Below are 20,574 nucleotides of genomic sequence, written 5' to 3'. Positions count from 1 at the left end.
CAACTTTATCCCTATTTAGTTTTAGTCGACTAAAAAGTCTTAACATTTTAGTCTAGTTTTAGACAATGAAAACTTGACATTTAGCAATAAGATTATTATTAATTAACCATATAGCAGTATTCATTTTGGGCAGCCAGTTTTTTTTTAGTCTTTGTCAATCAAAATGTCCATTTAGTTATCATAGTTAGTCAACTTGTTCCTATTTTTTGTAAAACTAATGAAAAAATCTTCTAAGAGAAGAGTGAATTCCAAGTAGTTCCAACTATAATTTCCACTTCGCAATTAGGGGGGGGGGCCCCCCATGTCTCTATTGAAATAAAAACACGGGTGAGTACGTGCATTTATTCAACAAAAAATCAAAATATGAACACAATTATCGTGCGAAAGCTCTTGACAAAAACACAGACCGTGAGTGATGGACTTTCATTTAGACGCTAAACTCCAGCTTGATTGTCAGTGTTTTCAGATCATTGGCGGCGCTTCCGCAATGAGAGCCAGCGCATGCGCATGGTTGCCAGATTGCTTAAAATAAGCAAAAAACACCGGGCAGAACTTTTGCTATCTGGCAACCGCACTCATGAAAGTTTGCCTAGTAGATGCATGTAGAGCAGTCTGCAATAACATTTTGGCTCATTTTTTGACGAAAATAAACTGCTATCAACGGCATTCATCTGCCTGTTCGCAGGTAGTTCTCAGAGCCAGCAGGGGGAGGTGGGGAGAGGGTGTTGTTTTGGCTGTTGTGTATAAATCTGAATCCATTAAGAGGAGATGGGGTATGGCAAACTTTTATTCCCACAGATTTTAACTGAAGCAGACGTTAATGTCAATCTTATCTCTACCACCTCCCACCCACTTTTTCTTTCTTTTTTTTTTGTTTTGTTTTGTTTCATATTTCCTTTTCTACCCTCTGTTTCTGGGCACAATTAATGTTCTGTACTTGTTTTCAAAACCCTAAGGGCCCTGAGTGATCATGTAAGTTTTACCTAAATACAGAAAAAAAAGCTTTTTTTATATAAAAGAAAAACTAATAACTGAATGGCAATATCTTTTGAAACTCATGCAGGGAGTCCAGATCAAGCTATCATGAAATGCATAATTTGGATCATGGTACTATGAGGCCAGTTTAGAGCAAGCAGCTGAATTTGATGATTAAAAAAAAAAATTTGAATTTCACCAGCTTAGGTCAGATAGTCCGATCTCCAAGAGCAACCCTTTTAAAAAGGGCTTTTAACATGTAAAGAGAGCTGGCCGAACTCTTACATTTGCACTCAGTGGTGCTGAGGCCTCTCCACGGATGCTCTAGCTGTTCACCAGTGACGGGTTTGCACGGCCTGCCATCACCACCTGGCGGGCCTTGTCCGTCTTGTAATTAAGTCCATTGGATGCCAGTGCAATTGCACCTTTTTTTTTTTTTTATTCATGCTTTTAAGAAAGCAACATTTCAAGAGCCAAAATGGCCGACTTATGGAGTTGTCTAGCTTCATGTGCCATAGAGCCCTCCTTGAACTGAGGTGCCCGCTGATCTGGTGCGTACGGCTGAGAAAAGGTTTAAGCGAAGAGAAATCATCTGGAATGGCCAGCTTTGTGTTAGCGTATGCCAGTAGCTTTGCATCTGAGGAAGTTTGGCAGGAAGTCATGTTAAGATTTGCTAGAACAGGCAAAGACAAGCACATCCCACTCATAGACAGTTCAATTAAACTCTCAATGTGACCAGTAGACGCCTCGCCCAGCAGGGAAAGCTGCTTCAGGACAATACCAGCACTTCGAATCTGACACTGCTATGCCCATATGAGAGTTTAATGTGATGGTATAATGCTTTTTTTTTTTTTTTTTTTTTTTTTGTACGTACACTTACATTTGGATGAAAAATGATTGTATTGTAAATGCAAGCTAAATTCCTATCCGTTTTAGATCCTAATGAACATTCAAAAGACCAGCGTGTGTAAAATAATTCTTTTCAGGTTTCTGCTGTATAAAGTTGCACTTGTCCAGGTTCCCGTTTTTACCCAGTGCACATTTTTCTCTCTCTTTTCATTATTATTTTGGACATAATTCCACTGAGGCAGATATCTGGTGACGTGGTCCCGTTACCCGCTTTGATATTCAAGAACATATGACATTGTGCCTCACTGATTTGTTTCTCTAAGCTCACTGCCAGTGCTATCAGTGAACACCTGAACAGCCTCAATCTCTCTGTACATCTTTACCATCCTTATACGATCTCCTCATTTTTTTTTTTTATTCTCTATCAAATCTTATTCTTCTGATCTTTTTGGGTGTCTTCAAAGTCGAGTAAAGTGAGTAAAGAGTTCTCGTGATTTGGAGAACTCTTATTGGTCTCCTGTAGTTCCTCCCTTTGTTTTTTTTTTTTTTTTTGTTTATTTTTTTTCTCTCTGTTTGAATTCTCTATTCACTGCCACTTCCTCCCTCTCGACTCAGGCAATTCTCTTTAACCGTATATTTTGCTTGTGTATTTCTTTGTTTGGATCTCGTTCTGTATTACACTTCCTGCTAGATCACGGTTATCTCCTCGTGTCGTGCCATCTAATGCGTTCTGCCACAAGGCCAAGTGTAAAGTTCGATTTACTACTGTAAAGCCTGATGAAAACAAGGCCAGAGTACTGTTACTGTAGCGCGGTCTGATTTTTAACTTCGTCTACGGTGGCATCGTCGTTTATTGCCGCGTGCTCGCGAAGCCAATTTGTTTTCCGTTTTCCCCATCCCTCTTGAGTTTGTCATGTTTTAAAAATCGTATGAATTGACAAGCACTTAATGTAGATCACTGGTGCAGCTACTCACTTGCTTTTTTTAAAATGAAAACATACTTTTGCCATGAGGCAGAGTTCAATTTTAATGACTTTTATTAAGCAAGAGTAAATAGATGAACTGGGGAGGACCATCTTATAGTTCCCCTTTTGGTGTCCCTTTTAATTCCTCACATTATCTCAGTCAGTTTTGTTTTTCTTCTGGTTGTTTTTAATTGAAAGCAACTTGTCTGGTTATATTGGATTGCTGATGGTGTTGTAGTAAAAAGATTTTTGTAAAGTGTGAATAAATAATGTATCACGTTTCCTTTCTTTGACATGAATTGTGTTGATGTGTGTATTATATCTAATAGTTTTTGTCATTTTGCTTTTGTTTTGTAATACTCAAAACCAAATTTTTTGTAAAAATGTTGGCACACTGAATTATAGATTTATATTGTTGCTAACCTTCACTTCGAGATACTTTTGAGAAAAAAGAAAAAAACGTCAATGAAATCGTAGAGTCTCACAGAGAAATAAAGCTGTCATTTTGTCACCAAACAATTTCAACTTTGACCCTGAGCTTTATGTGGCGTTTTCACCTTGTTTAAGAGCCAGTTAGTTTAAAGCGTACAAGCATAGCAGACACTTCTTTTCTTTTACTTCTCTCTCCTGTTTTCCCTACTTTTCTTGCTATTGATCTCCAGAAGAAAGTAAGGTTAAGGGTGGATGAGATGAAGAGACATCTTTTATATTAGCAAGTGTTCTTGTTCTCCTTCCTTGTGTTCTGTGCATTTTCAGTGTCACCGACCAATGAAAAAATTATTTCTAATAAATTGTGCATGTTTAGTATTGTTGCCATCACCATATCGTTGTTTAGAGGCATTTATGTTTCCTTTGGGTCAAAAAGACAATGGTTTCAGGTGGTGTCTTGTGCACGACAAGCAAAAACAGCGTAATGCTAATCATGTCAACATGCTCAACTTGGCAATAATGACTCGCAGCCATTCACTCCACCTCCCCCCCCCCCCCTTCAGATCCACTTGAGCAGATGTTTCTGGCTTTACCATAGAATTTATTTTCAATTCCTTTTCCTGTTTCATAGTCGACTTTTCTCTGTCAGTAGGGGTAGTAGTTCAATGGTCAGGATTGTGGTTGAATCAACTGAGAGTCAATAAGTATTTAGGTAATGTAACTATATAATGCACTGGACCAACTCTTGTTTACCATTTATGGAATACCAGCATCACACTTGCACAATGTTAAAAAAATATAGTATATAGTATATATAATATAGTGTATATATATATATATATATTATATATATGGGAAAATAATATGTATGTGTGTGTGTGTATATATATATATATATATATCTTATGTGTGTGTGTGATATATATATATATATATATATATATATATATATATACAAAAACAATCAGATCATGGCAGCTGTTTTTAAATTCAATATTAAGTGTTGGGGATAAAAACCTAATGGTAAACAAGGTGTTTTGGATTTCACTGTTTCTCCAGTTCTCTTGGTTCTCTAAGTAGTGATGTGTTTATAACAGGGTCAGCTTTTTTCCTTTACACCTATGTATTTTTATTTTTTTTTTCCTACTCATGGTTAAATAAATTCTATATCTGTTTCAGTTTTGGTGTTCTGTGTTCATTCTTAGTTTTGTTTCAAATGTTAATGCACTTTATGTAGGCTCATGTAGTTGATTTCTTCAGTGTCCCACAAATGTTATGTTATATTTTTAACGGCCTGTTTTAACTGCGCATCTGCCATTGTTTGAATGAACAGATAGCTACGCCCCCAAACTCATGTCATTGGTTGAGCTTCCAATGCTATGTGTGCCTGGATGCACAAACTGCAATATTTTGGTAGTACGCGGTAATTATTGTTTGTGCAGTTTTAAGGGAAATCAACCTACAAATGTCTCTTACAGTTGTCTCTTCAGGAGAGATGGTGAAATGACATGCTTCAGCTGTTTCTTAACCTATACTTGTTTTTCCCCAGACTGCTAGTTTTGTCTGCCCTGATGTGGTTCACCCAGTAGATGGAGTGCATGTTTCACAGCACTGATCATGGATTTTTTTTTTTCTTTCTTTCTTTCTCAGTTATGAACTCATCTCTTTTTTCCGTCTGTAATCTTGGCAAGAATTCTTTATGAATGTAACAAAGCTCTAGGTATGAAAGCACAACCACATGACAGAGGAAGGACAAAATTACCCTATGAGATTTCAAACTTTTGTGAGATTCCAGTGCGTTTTTGCCAAACACAGATGAATATGTATTACATTGTCTACAAAACCCTCAAATTTGACAGTCTGTATGAATGTGTAAACAGACATTTCCCTGCAGTTCCATTGTGATTTAATGCAATTTCCATGGAGACAAACCCTCCTGCAAAACGATCATCACAGGGAGCATAAACAGTCAGTCTTGGGTAGCAATGCGGCAAACATCTGCAGCACGGAGATGAATAAGTCATGTCAGTCATAATTTGTTTAAACTTTGTCAATAAGACAGAATTATGTTTATCTTATAACTTGGGATATGTGATTCATAATCATAACCATATGGTGGATGTTGTAAATGTTGTATCTTTTCTTGACCTGTCTCTGGAGTGGAAAATATCAAAGCTGTATCTTCTCTTGACCTGTCTCTGGACAGTTGGATGAAAAAGTTACACATGGAATATACATGAGTGTTTATTGATGGTTATGTTTTTGTTTATTGTTTCAAGTAAAGTTGATGGTGGTGTTTCTACTGTGTATTTACTCTGGATGAAAAGAAAAATACAGGTTGGGTTGATCCTTGGATAGATTCATTAGGTTTGAAGTTCATTTCAAGGTTTTGGTCCATAGGGATCTTGGTAAATTTCTCTGTAAGCACTTGGTTATAACGACCCACAGTAGACTGTGCACTAATGTACATTTTCAGACTGCCTTACGGCTGAAGTTGTTTCAACATTTTCAGACATTATATTTTGGTTGGGTTTATTTTTAGGTTCTTAATGCTTAGAATTCGCTTGGCTTTACACTGAGGTTCTTAATGCTGATCCTAAAACCACATTTTAAATTATCTGGGCAAACCTGGGCTTGTCGATCCCCAAAGAGGTCAATAATTTGAAGCTTCATTAGTTTTGAAGTTTCATTTCAAGGTTTGGGCCATAGGGAATCTTTCTAAATTCTCTCTGTAAGTCTGTATCTTGGTTATAACGACCCAAAGCAATGATTGCTGCTAAAAACATTTTCAGACACACTCTCTTGGGACGGCCACTTTTTGAGCTATAATCGCTTTAGAATTCGCTTGGCTTTACACTGAGGTTCTTAATGCTGATCCTAAAACCACATTTTAAATTATCTGGTCCGCTGGCTGGCAGAGGTGATTTTTTTTTTAAAATATACGTGTATGTGTGTGGTTTTGTATCATAAAGAGGAGGTCAATAATTCAAAATTTCATCAGGTTTTGTAATGATGCAGTGAGCTCCATCTGCTTCTTCGGCCCTATGCTATTAGGGGAAAAAAATTACTCATGCTTATATTAGGCTTATCAGTCTGATAGGTTTAGTAGATATGCTATAGAACCATCAATACTCTGATCAGCAGTCCTGTGATGTTTTAACCAATAGAAAAGTTAACTAAAGGCCAATTTCAACTACAGTAAATGCAGCTGATCCACTAAGTTAACGCTTCTTTGAAAACACAAGGTAAAAATCCAAGTCTCAAATTTTAATAAATAGTATGCAAAAAAGAATTTTACTTCTTGAAAGGTGTCACTGAAATACCATTGAAAGACCACTCTAGCCTCTCTAAACAATATAAAAGTGGACGTGGGCCAGTCAGATTAACCAATCAGAAGCGGCTTTTATCCTGTCAATCATTTTGCACGTTTGCAGCAGGCAGTCCATATATGGAATTTGGAAGAGATATATTAACTTGAAGCATTCTGTGATAAATGTTTGCAATTTCCTATCTATCGACGCCGGTATACACAGCCAAACGTTTTAAAAGGAATAGAAAGAGGAAAATGAGACCAAAAAGCGAGAGTATGAGAGTAAACACTGGCAAAGATCGCTGGAGGGAGCTGAGAGTTTTAAAGTGTATAAAAATGGATGCCAAGCTCGCTTTGCTTCTGCTTGACAGGTAAAAATACCAAAGGGCAGACAGGTCATGTCTGGTTCTGGTGGAAGTTTGTTATTTACAGTTCTTTCATAGAGATTATTACGCAAAGATGTTTGTGAGTAAGCAGTAATAGTCAATTTAAGAAAAAAAAATGGATAAATTGAATTCAAGATATATTCTGAGAAAACAAGAGTGTCATTTTTTTTTCTTTGTGCATTTTATTGTGATTTTCTTTACAATAAGACAAAATGATTGAATTCAAGATATATTCTGAGAAAACAAGAGTGTCATTTTTTTTTCTTTTGAAATTCAGGTTTATGCTGGTTAAAAATGATTTTCCGTTGTAGTTTGTATGATTTTTTATATTATTTGGTATACTATTATACACAGAGACTTTTATGTGCTTTTTTTATTAAAATGTTAACAAATTATAACAGATTATGCATGAAGTACACTTAAGGCAGAACTGTACTGGTTAATATTTTGACCGTAGGAACAGTAAATGTTGTAGGCCACTAGGTACAACATCTGGTGTCAAGTTTATGTGCTGCTCAACAAGCATGATGTCCATCCTAATGTGAAGCAATTGGCCTGAAGAAGGGAAAAAAAAAAAATTTTGACCGTAGGACGTTGTGGATTTGGCATTTATAAGGGTTAAGAAATAGATTTATTTTTTATATGGAGATTTTGTGGATTATTTTTTATGACATTTTTATTGTTAGGTTTACAATCTTGTTTTCTCAAAAAGACATTTGATGCCTGCGGTTGGTTAAGTAATTAAAATGGTTGAACACTTGTATAATATTATAAATGTAGTTTGAAGCAGGTTTATAGCCCAAAATAGGTTGGGTTCCATGGAAAATGGAAGCTCATGGTCTTCTGCTTTTCGTCCTCTTGGGCTCATAAATTGTTCAGTGGGTTTCGTAAATTAATAAATCAAGTATCCTGAGGTTCTGAATGTGTTGCCGGTAATACATGTGCATCTTTGCATTTCAGGATTTCATATTTTAACAACAGATTTCAGATGTTGTTTGACGTTCAAAGACATGCTGGTTATCAAACACATGTGGAAACATTTATGCAATGATTTTTGTTGGCTTCCTTGTGCTTTAAATTACTGGCCAAATCAATTCAGTGTTGGCATGGCGAGTTATCAGTTTGGGCCTTTGAGGTCTGGAGTGTATGATAGCCCAGGTTTTCTTTGACCAGTGGCCTTGGCGGGGCAGCTAGGGGTCAATATCATTGGGTTGGGGGGTTGTTAGCTCATTTTCCTTTGACAATAATCCCAGAGATTCTACGCTTGGACCTTGGTTTCCAATGAATCAAAACTGGCTCAACGCATCTGGAAAAGAGGACTTGGATACAACCACTGGGGCAACATGTCCAGTTCTTCTTCTCCTGGGGTAGTGCCAAAGTAAGCTGCCTCTGACGTTATGTTTGTAGTTCAGGACTGGCTCTTAACAAGAGGAATTAATACGACAACTGTAGCCAATTTCCTTGACACGGCTGTAAATGTGGTGGCTCTTCGAATGCCATTGACCCCAGCCCAGTCCCTTCCTTTGAAGTTCACCTCAAATTCCTGAATCTATTTTGCTTGCCCAATCCTCCATTAAGGCTCTGCGGGTTTCTACATGGGTGTTGACACGGGGCATATTTTCATTCGACATTTTATATCCTTCCACTCCAGCTTTACGGTTAGCAGTGGTCGTGGACATATTGCAGCGGACGTCTGGTTGACGCCAGCTTCTTATTGCCAATGAATGTTTGTGGCTGGCACCCCCTTGTGAAGGGTGTCACAAGCCCGTTTCACGCCTGCAACTTTGGACCCAGAAATAATTGCCAGGTGAACACGGTGTGCCGGGTCGCCTTGCTGTTGTATAACGCATAACAATGTTCCTGGGAATTGAGTCCAGGAATGTGATCCCGGTTCGGGGCCATAGTAATGTTGGCGGCGGGGTTTTTCCACGCCGACTTCTAGTTGAGGTTGGAAGATGGCACACTGTAATTATTCACATGTATGACTATATGGCGTAGAACAGTACTACTGTATCTAGTAGTCTACAGGTAGACATCAAGAGCAAGATGATTTTTTAAGATTTAGTTTATCATTAATGTTAGATAATTCTGCATGTGCTAAAAATATTTGTTAAAGCTTCTATGAATATTACTGATTATAAGAGAACGTTAGAAAATTGCTCAGCTTCTAATGAAAGAAGAGAACCACTTATAAATATTCTCAGCTTGGGAACATTATTCCATTTCTGTGAAAATTGAATTGAAGTTGTTGTGGTTTATTTTTACAACTGGAGGCTGCACAATGTTGTGGCATGTTGGAAATCTCATTGGATTTTATAGTGAGTGACGACAGCATTTGAAATGTTGACCATGGCGAATGTGTTGATGTGTCTGGAGCAGTTGAATGAGGTATCACTGGAGGATGGAATAGTGACCCGAAAATTAAAATCTGCTGTTAATTTACCCTCAGGACATCCAAGATGTAGGTGACTTTTTTTCTTCAGTAGAACAATAAAGATTTTACCTGAAACCATAGTGCTTGGTGATTCATAAAATGCAAGTCCATATGGCTGCCGTCACTCAGAGTCAAAAAAAGCATTTACAGACACCACAAAATTAAAACCTGTGGCTCCTGATGATATGTTGAGCTCTTATGAAGCCAAAAGAGTCATTATGCAACAGGAAGTCTTGTGAAAGCATTCAGGACGGTTTACCTGAGGCTATGGATTATAATGTTGTAAATAATGCTCAGTTTGTTGCACAGACCAATCATTTAGTTTCATAAGACCTAAATATATCGTCAGAAGCCACGAGCATTAATTTTGTGGTGCCTGTATATGCGTCTTTGACTCTCAAAGTAGCAGTGGACTTGCATTTTATAAATCACCATGGACAATGAATTCAGTTAAAAATATAAAAATAAATAAATAAATAAAAAGTCATACATTTTGGATGGCCTGAGGGTAAGTTAACAGCAGTTTTTAATTTCTGGGTGAACCTCTATCGCTTTATTGCTCACAGAGATGGATTAAAAGCACCACGATTCTTATTTTGATTACATAGGTTGTTAAACTCCTCACAGAGAAATTCACTGTCTTTTATCCCAGTCGCAGATTACATTGTTATTTTCAGTGTTAGTGCAAATATCAGTGCTCCAAGAGAAGTGCACTTACAGATGGGTCCTGACTGCAGCCATAGTGAGGTTGATTTGACGTAAATGTCTGCAGACAGCTCCCAAATGCATCCTTTACACTTCCCCGAGTTGTGCTCTGCTCACAATGTCACCTGCTTTCTTTTCCTTTTTTGCTAAAAGCAGAAAAGTTCATTTCGCAGAAAACCCCCCAATCGCTCTTTAGCTAACAAACCCGATTGATTACTTGTCACCCCGTGGGTTGCTTCCTTACTTTTGTCACTTCAAATTCTCCCCATCATCCATCTGAGGCACACAAGGACCCGCGCTACGTCAAAGAGTTATTTAAGTGAACCCCCTCAAATTGAGTTGTTGATGAAGCCACGCTCTGAGGTGAGAGATTTAGAGGACTGAAGCTAAACTGCAGCATCTAGAGCCAGGGAGAGGCGTTTGTCTCTGCCACAGTGTTGGCGGGACATCAAGGACACTGATGTTTGTTAGCGGGGGAGCAAGGCTCAGCTGGAGGTGCAGGTACAGGTAGGATAAGGAGATGCAGGGTGACAGCCGTCCCAGGTAGCTGCCAATGCTGAAGCCGTGATGAAATGCTGAGCTCAGCAGTCTGAAGTGAAGTTAACATAACAGGCAGCTTGCAAAAGTGCAGGGAGGAGTGTGAGGTGAGAAGGCACAGCAAACATGACTGAGCAGACGGGAATTTCTTATTGTTTACCAGAATCTGTTCATAAGGGAACGTGCTTTGGTTATGAAAGAGCTTTTTTTTTTTTTTTTTTTAGCTTGAGCTCAAAATTTTAAATATGGAAAAATCAGTGCATTACCTCAATTCATTACACTCTCTTGAGAGGAAAGGCAGAGTTTTTACTATATTTGCATGTGGCGACTTGTTTGTAATATTCTTAATCCAGCTAAATGTTTGTCCAGAGCCTTTGTAGGAGCTTTGATGTCTGTGACACACACCCTTAAGCAATTTTGCATGCTTTTTGTCCATCTGGAGAAATAAAAGGTGGAGAGTTTTGCTTTCCTGCCCATATATTAGGCTTGCAAAGTTTGGCCCTTGATTGTCCACGCCATCAGGGTGCAGTGAAATAGGTCACCATAAAAAGAGCTTCTCTCGGAGGTAATTAAAGTAATAAGGAAGAAAACACATTTTGAGTGGGTGATTTTTTAAGTTCATTGTTTACATGGAGTTTACGGGGAACATGTTGTTGTCAAGCCCAATTTAAGAATAAGCTCTTGGAAAGACAATTTGATGAAACCAAGAACCTGAAAGCTGTGAACTAGAAATTATCATCAAAATAAGGTATTAAAATAAGGAATCAGTTTCTTTATACTTTATGTGCATTTGAAGGGCCTGTCAGCAAGCTGTCCTGTGATTTAATACATCAGTGAAGACTTTTGATTTCTTTTATTGGACAAAAAACGAGACAGTAATTTATGTTGTGGCGCTGAGCATTGTGGAGAGGCTCACTAGATTTACCAACAGGACGAGCAGTCAAAAACAAACTGTTCCTAAAACACCAGGGGATTTCAATTCTTAAGTCATTTTTTGGAAGATTTCCCCTCCATTCCATTCCATTTCTTTCCTGTCCAAAGTTTCAATGCCTTTGATCATGGAATTGAAAGCAGAAGATGTGGTGCACATTGTGGAGAGAGCCAGCAATAGAGGCTGCTTCTGGTTAAACAGAGGGATTAAACCTCTGTTATTCAGTTCATATTCACATTGTGGAGATGTTACAAAGGAAAGGAAAGGCTTTTTACAAGTCTATTGCTTTCGCCACGTTTCAGAAGGATGTAATTCTTGGCGCATTCTGTGAATAGGGTATGAAATAGGGCCTAAAACTCTTAGAAACTTTATATTTTAGATTATTGGATTTATGATGGCAATCTACATGTAATTGTACCTGAAACGTTGTTTGGGTGATGTAACCAAACATTAAATTATCTTGAAATTGAATGTATTGTTTGCCCATCAAAGAAAATAAAAAGTATGAATAATAAAAAAGAAACTTAATATTTTAAATTACTTAAAATATTTGCAAATGGTCAATGAGAACCAAACCTTTATAAAATGCTATTCGTCCACCTAAATATTATATGAACTGTTATTTTTTTTTTTGCAAGAGTTTTGCAATTTATGAGCCCTGTTGTCTTTTTTTTTTTTTTTGCAAGAGTTTTGCTATTTATGAGCCCTGTTGTCAATAAGAAAATACTATTTTTATAATAAAGTATGTTTACTTCCCGCTTCTTTGTAATTATTTGTGAAGCTTACTAACAGCAATTTCTAAGTTTTATTTTTTTTTTTTTTTTTTTTTTTACCATATTCAAAAAAGAGCACTTTACTTTTGATCATCATTGTGCAAAAGCAAATCTGTTGTATTCTAATCGGAATCCTTTTCCTATTTCCTCTGTGCTGTGAGTGCACATTATGACAGTCGATTTAGAGGAGGACGCTTTTCCTGCAGGAGACACCTTGTCTATGAAACACCCTCTAATGAGGAGCGCCTGTGTCGCTGTGTGTAACCACGGTGACAGTCTTCCTGATCCAATTTCGAGGCAGATTCCGCTGGCTGCTGTCACAGGCATGTCTCATACAGCCCACTCATGCTTTAGCCCCACAGTTCTGTATAAGTCAGTGCAGGAGAAGATCCAGAAGACCTTGAGGTCCTCCCGGACCGTAGTGTGCACTGCTGATCTGGCATATGGCTGCTCAGTGGGTTTATTGTGTGCTTCAGCAGGGAGCTCTCCCAATCTTCCTCCATTAAACAGCAGAAAGGAATAACCTTCACCTGAACCCACTCGGGATATCACGATCGAGGTGCAGTCGACTCTTCGTCTCCATTGCTTGAGAGAATAATGTACCTACTAATACGTGAGATGCATTCCTTGAAAATCCCTCGCCATTCATAATAGTCAACTCAGCCGTGTGATCTCACAAAGTGATGACACAGATAAAATTGGTTTATTTGGTTTGCATATAAGATTGTATTGAGACATTTGTTTTCTGCTTGTTAAAACGTGTACTCATTATATATATATATCTATATATATATATATATATATTATATATATTATATATATATATATAGTTTAAACACTTGATGTAAATTGAAAATGTAAAAATGAACGGTCCATATGAGTAGTCTAATAAACACTGTTTTATTTTACACAGAGAGGGTCGCCTGATGTGGGCACGCCATTTTGAGATCACATGATGAGTCGAATATCATTCGGTTTTTTAAATCCTATTATTGGTCACTTTTGCTAACATAAATTAATCATGTTCGTCTGTAAAAAGGTGAGTGGCTTTTCATTCGCTAAGGTTTGTGTTTGTGGGATGCTGCATCCACACCATTAGGTGTCAGTATGTATCCAAGAAAATTATCAACACAACAAATAACAGACTATTGAGAATACTGAAGGCGCCTTAGAGAGTAAGAAAATGTGCATCGAAACGGGCTTATAGCTTTGTATGTGTGTACAAGATTGTGTGTTTATTTCAGAAAACTGAACATCAGCTTTCATAACAGTGCCAGACTGCTCCCTTTACTACTCCTTTCTGTTTTTTCTGGTCTTGTAAATGTCATTCATAAATCAAGCAGCCCAGAGATGCTGCTCTTGACTTCTTGAAGGTCTCCAACCAAAACTTTCCTATAAAGTCTTCTTGTTGGGTTGAGCCATAGTATAAAATCATGACTCCTTCAACAAAGTGAAAGCAAAACAAGTTTGCCGTGGAAAAATACACTGTTGAGGTATAAAACTCTCATGAGAGTTGTAAGAAATGCGTGGTGATGTAATTTTTTCTTCATATGCAAATGTCTATCCACCAAAACAGGGGTTTGTGCTTCAGCTGAAAGGCATGGTGTTGAGGTGTAAAATATGTTAGATGTAATTTTTTCTTCATATGCAATTTTCAGTGGTTTTTCATAATATATTCATTGGACTCCTTAAAAGGAATAATTCACCTAATAGTTGCCTCACCTAAAAAAAAAAAAAAAGCAAACATCACAAATTATTCTTTAAAAAATAAAAATCTAATTATCTGTGAAATCTTTATCTGTTTTTATTTCTGCTGTTTGCCCACATTTTGGCAACACGTGATTTTCAAGCAGTAAACAAGTAGGTAAATACAAATATTACATCAATATTACAATAATAATATTATTAGCAATATACAGTAAACATTATACATTTATATAATAAAAATATGATAACATTCAAATCAAAAATCACTCATGCTGTTTACTGCCTGAGGGATTTTGACGACATATGTTTTATAAATAGTATTAAGTGTAAGCAATTTCGTTAATTTATTTTCTAATAATAATAAATTATGCCAAAATACTTAAGGTTTTCTTTTGAGGCTTTTTTATTCAAACCAGAACAGATGTATCCATTACTTGACTTTATGCCCCCAAAAAGAGCCCTGGTTCATTTGTATTCCATGAATGAGCGCAGCCATGAACATTCTTCATAACACCTTTTTTGTTTTCCACAGAAGAATGGCTGGAGAATGACATGAGGGTGAATAAATGTTGACAGATGTTTATTTTTTTTGACAGAAGGTACATTTTTGGGTGAACTATGAGTACTTGTATTTCTGCGCTTGTATGCCTCTAAGTGTATGTTCATGTGTCTGTTCAGCAGCAGCCGTTTAACCAAGCAGGTCACGTGACGTGAGTTTGTGCAGAAGGAGTTTCAGGAGGAGAGGGGTGAGAGGGAGCAGAGGAACAAATGTGAAACACACGTCCTGGCGGGACACACTGGCTCAGCCGTGGTTCTTTGAGAGCCAGCAGCGATGGCAACATAGATCCAACTCTCTTTTACAGCCTCTTAACAGTAACAAGTCCCTCTAGGGCTTACAACTGCTAGCTGTGGGCCCTATCCACAGTGTTTCATATGAGAGCCAGCAGTGGCTGACTACGACAGCATCTCTGTCAGCTTGCTGAAGTGTCCTCCTCTTCCTGGATCAACATGAGTGAATCATATGGTGGACTTGGCCGGGTGCACCGGAACAGGAGAGAAATTCAAACAGTGTGATCCATGCATTAGAACATGTTTTTGCACATGTGGTGTGTGATAATATCATCTGTCGTAATGTGAATTAAGCGTCTCAGGGACTTTGGATGGTTCATGGCTGAACGTGTTTAGACTTTAGGTTGTATGTGAAGCCAGCTGCAGTATGTATCTGTTTGTTTGTTTTTTTAATGTTTGTGTTTTGTTTAGGTGTGGTTTTATTGTATTTTTTTTTCCATGCTGTATTTATTGAATTTTGTTTGCTCATCTTTTTGTCCACAGTGGTCAGTAAATGGGTAGGAATAGCAATAGTGTATTGTTGCATAGCAATATTGTGTTTGCGAATCAAATTTTCAATTTAAAAATGTATTTTGTGTTGCATTTGTTGTTTGTATGAAATGCATTTAAATTATATATGCATTATATATAATTATATATATATATATATATATATATATACATACATAATTATATGTAATGAAGAGTGTTTGCAAAACATATTTATTTCATTAATTTAATTTAATTTAATTCAATTTGTGCTAGTTATTCCGTGGTATTTCAATTCTAATATGCTTTGAGAAAACATTCCTTTATCAGATTGTATAATTGCTTTGAGAAAATATCAGGATTAATATACATGACCATCTGCTTTCACATTCACTCTTTTGCAACTTCTTTCAGTTCAGTGAACTAAAACTCAAGTAGCCTTTCCTCATCTGACCCCATCATACAAGTTCAAATGACAAAACTCTCAACTATTTCCAGGATATGACCTTCCCCATATAAACTGCACTTTTAACAGCTTTAAACAGTCTTTGGCTATAATAAGGGTTACTATTCAGTTTTTACATCCAGTTATCTTTAAAACATATACTCTCTGTACCTAGTTTACATTTTGGATGCCAACTACAAGATAGGTGGTAAATTGATCGCCTTGCATAAAGCAAGATAGCACGACCCATCTGGCTGAGGAATGGAGCTGGAATGAAGAGGTTCGATTAAACCATCGTCTGCCTTAGCCACAGCGACAACCTCAATCTTTTACTTCAGTCAGCGAAGCATAAGAAATGGATGGTGTCCCAGCTGCCCTAGTGTCGTCCCTCTCAGAAACCATGTCTTCCGCTCTACACTTAAAATCCCACAATCTGAGGTCTCTGCAGTTATGTCATAAAGTTAACCACAGCTGACTTTTGCTAACTGAGCTTATAGTTTCTTAGTGTGCTGTTTTTGTGAAGTTATGTGATTTTTTTTAACTGAGCTTATTTTTTCTTAGTGTGCTTTTTGTTTCTTAGTGTGCTGTTTAACTCTCTATTATTTTTTTTTCAATATAAAATTATATTGTGAATTGATTTTGTTTTTTTTTTTTAGATTTAAGTTTGTATTGTTAGTGCAGGTGGTATAAAGTGAATGAATTCATATTTTCATTTGATAGCTTTTGAAGTTGAGTGTCTGCTTTTGTGTGTTCCACAAAAAGAAACAAAATGGGGATAGATAAATAATTAGTTTTAATATTTAAATAATAATATTTTTGGTAACTAGGGGCATCTCTGTAATAAAAGGAAAATGATAGGAAAAATCAGGTTTTAAATGGTTACCGATATCAGGTTGTTTGCACTCCATAGAGTAAAGCTCTATGGGTTCTTGTATGTTATCATCAGTGCACAATATTCTGTAAAATACACTGAAGTACTTTGTACTTTTAGAGCCTTCACATCACAGAGGTAGTTGGAGAAGTAAAGGTGCTGACAGATAGATGGCACATGATGCATTTCCTCCTGCGCCACAGAGATGCATTAGATATTCTTTTTCCAAGAACCCAGCATCCAATCTCACCAGGTGATTTATTTCAATAATCCACTAATTTCATAACAGAGCAGGATTTCTTTTTCAATGGCTGTGTGGTCCTGTAGAAGAATATAATTTATGATATTAAAAATACTATGACATATGTACTTATTTTAATTACAACAAATAGAAAGGGGAAAATGAGGAATAATTTCTACAAGATGACATCCAAAAAAGAAGCCACAAACAAAGCATGCAAGTGCCAAATGCTAGTACTCACCGTCTCATTCTGAAATTTCTTCTCATTCTGTGAATTTTTATGATATTTTTCTCATTTTGATATTTTTTTTTAGGAAATGAACATCTTAATTATTTATTTTCCTTCTGAAAAGCTAAACAAATCAATGGGAGTTGAAAAAAAAGCTGTAGAAAAAAAACCATTGTTGAATCACTTGCAAAATATGAATATGAATCGAATATTTTATTATATTGATGCTTTCTTAGTGCCTAAATCTCTTAAAATCATGAAACAATATATATTTACCTGTATGCTTAGAACAGTCAGTGTGAAGGATTTGTTTGGGTTGTTTAGATGTAAGCTAAGTTTATGCATATGATTTGTAGTAAAAGGTAATTAATTAATTATTCTTATTATTTAAACGTATTATTTTCTGTAGCATGGCTGGTCATGTGATGCAAAATGGTGGTGCCCATGAGGGGGCGACCCGCTCCGTGTACAATAAAACCAACTATTTTTTTATTTCTTTTCTCAATAAAAAAACTATTTCAAGGCAGATATGATTGCCTTCTACTTTAGGCAACTTTAGGGAAAAATATTTTTTAATACAATACTCAAATAATACACTATTTATTTTTCTTTTTATATAGCCTACCGTAGCTATACACCCCCATATTATTTACCTCGTATCTCTCCTGTCTGCTACGTGGTTATTGGATGCGTCTATTGAACTTTTTAGACAAATAAACTTGATTCTGACTCTGAAGTGCGAGTATAGCGGTTTTCATATAGCAGTGCATCACAAGAACAATGAGACTGGTGTTCCCTGATTATGCTGATGAGAAAAGAAGATCACGCTGGTGGTCTTCTGTTGTCATGAGAGGATCTGCATTCACGCTTAGTGTGGACTATGGAAGAGGAGAGGGAGGGTGAGAATGAGAGCCTAGCTTCCCCAGTGCACTTTGCAGTCAGTCTGGAAGGGGAGGGGGGAAAGAGGGGGCAGGGTTCGCTGCTGGATCGCTTATCTGAGATCTCAAAGTCCGCCTTTCGCCCGTGCGCTCTCCCCTCTCCGCGGACCTGCCATGGATGTTACTCCTGGATGTGCATTCTTCCTTATTTTCCTTCACTTTCAGCACGCGAATACTCTTTACATCACCAACAGTATAGGTACGTGGAGATGTTTTTATTGTCAGTTCTGGTCAGTTTTATTTTATGCAGGGGTTGCATTTATGCAGGGGATGTTAGGATTTTTGGAGTTGTGATTCAGTTTATTTGTTTTATCAACTTATACTTTTAATAGAGATGAATGAGTTTTTAAGAGTAAACGATTTTTACTGTCAACGACGTTTTCATTGAATTTGAGACAGTGTCTGGAAGTTTTCATGGCATCTAAACTGAAAGATCTCTAACTTTTGTTACAATAAAAAGAACGTCATTATACAGTAGCCTATATACATTATTATATTATATTTACGCTGATCGTGTTGATTGTGAAACTAAGAGGAAGCGCAAAAATCCATGCGACATGGCAATAATGTAAAACAGCTGATGGATCTAGTGTCTCCTGCTTGAAATAACTGCAAAATGCCGACATTACTGTCAAGATGAGTACACAGAAGAGTAAATTATACAGAAGCACCATGCACATTATTTTACTGTCAAATTAGATCAGACAAATCATATTATAATGTTTACTTTACTGTAAGCTGTTCTTTCCTGATGATGTGAAGGACATATAGGATGCATAAACAGAGCAGCCAAATGTGTTGCTGCTTCTCTCATCAGTATGATAGGAATGCATGACATATTGTCTGGGAGAATTGGGTGAAATGCTTCTCTCATCTTTATGTTAGGAATGAATGAAATGTTGTTTTGGAGTGTTGGTTGAAATGTCTTAATCTAAAAATAAATTTACATTTTTTTGTACTAAGCCCTTTTTATTTATTTATTTTGCATGTCAAAATGAATGTTCTATATGGCAGGTGTACTCTCAAGGAAATTTATGCATATCTAAAAAACATATACATTTTGGATAATGGCCAATTTAACTTTTATTATTATTATTATTATTTATTTATTTATTTTTTTTGTTGTTGTTGTAGAAACTATTTTCCTCTGTCCGTCCCTATGTTATAGGTGATAGAAGACATCCTGAAATATAGTTAAATATATTAGTTTTACACGCGTCTCATTTCTCTTTGCCTAGAGGACAATTTAAGCAAAAGGTGACACAACTTACCCCCTTCTGTTCAATGCAATGTTTTTATAGATTTTTCTTACTTTTAATAAAAAAAAAGTCTTTCAGTTTTAAAGATGTTATTTTAAATATTGGCTTGTTTGGACAGCTGTACTGTCCGCATAATGTAAGTCTTGCAGCTGATTTAGAGATTGGTGGAGTTTCGACTGTTGCTGGAAGCTTCTGGTGTGCACTGTGAAATCTATTGACTTTGTGTTTGCGTGCATGTGTGTGCACATTTGAATGCGTGTAACTGTGTGTGTGCCCCTGGCAGATTCCCTGCAGCATGTCCTGAGGGAGTACGGGCTAGTGAGGCCGGTGAGCGTGGATGCAGACGGACGCTTCCTCTCCCACGCCGTCTCTGCCAGCCGGTTGAGTGGGCAGGGGTCCCACCGGCGCAGGAGGAGGCAGGCCAACCATCATGGAGAGACCAATGAGGAGACGAACTCAGAACAGGACCACCTGAGGCACAAGGAGACACTCTTTTATAACGTCACTGTTTTCGGACAGGAGTTTCATCTTCGCCTCAGGCTAAATTCCAGGCTTGTGGCCCCTGGAGCCAAAGTGGAGTGGCTTGAGGACGATAACCAAACCCACTCTGAGCCCTTGTTGCCCAGTGACTGTTTATATGTGGGTTATGTTACCAATGTGCAGGATACGTCAGTGGCTCTCAGCAATTGCAATGGCCTGGTAAGTTATTTGCTCTCTTATATAAAGCATCACTGCATGATGTTTATCCAGTGCATTGTGGGTTAATGATATGATGGTAATTTTTTTAAAACATTAAAATACGCTTCACTCTTTTATGTATATATACATATACACAAACGTGTAAAATGTATTTAAAGGTATGAATTGCATTTTTAATTTTTCCAATATATGTCAAGAGTAGGCTCTCGTAGAATATTGCATAATTTGAGTTTTTTATGATTAGTTAGGGTTAGTTCAGCTTATAGAATGTAGTGTGTTGTGTGTGGTGTGAATCATATTATTAATTTGTTTATGAATTTGTTTTTTTTATAAATTAATAATTCATGATATAATAATTAATGAAAATCTTAAATTTAAAAATATTTAAACGCATATCTGAAAATATACATTAGGATTATACTAACATGTATTCAAGAAAAAATGCAACAACATTACATTTTTTAGAGTCTAAAATTTAATTGAAAATGACGGTTTTATCAAAACCAGTATGAATACAATGAGTACTTTTTTTTATCATGGACATCCCTGAATTGCTCTTGTACAAACAGAGTGC

The 20,574-nt window shown here is 36.8% G+C and overlaps 1 protein-coding gene across 1 annotated transcript; it reads left to right on the top strand.

Annotated features, from left to right (window-relative positions):
* The first annotated feature begins 18,034 nt into the window (after positions 1-18,034).
* On the top strand, positions 18,035-20,066 carry LOC122134765 (A disintegrin and metalloproteinase with thrombospondin motifs 2-like). Its single transcript, XM_042711500.1, has 2 exons — positions 18,035-18,241; positions 19,585-20,066. The coding sequence occupies exons 1-2, from the start codon at positions 18,157-18,159 to the stop codon at positions 20,064-20,066; spliced, it is 567 nt and encodes a 188-aa protein (XP_042567434.1). The 5' UTR covers positions 18,035-18,156.
* Positions 20,067-20,574: the final 508 nt, after the last annotated feature.

The sequence above is a fragment of the Cyprinus carpio genome, chromosome A21, assembly GCF_018340385.1.
Source record: "Cyprinus carpio isolate SPL01 chromosome A21, ASM1834038v1, whole genome shotgun sequence".
NCBI classification, from domain to species: domain Eukaryota; kingdom Metazoa; phylum Chordata; class Actinopteri; order Cypriniformes; family Cyprinidae; genus Cyprinus; species Cyprinus carpio.
This window is presented reverse-complemented; position numbering and strand designations above follow the sequence as displayed.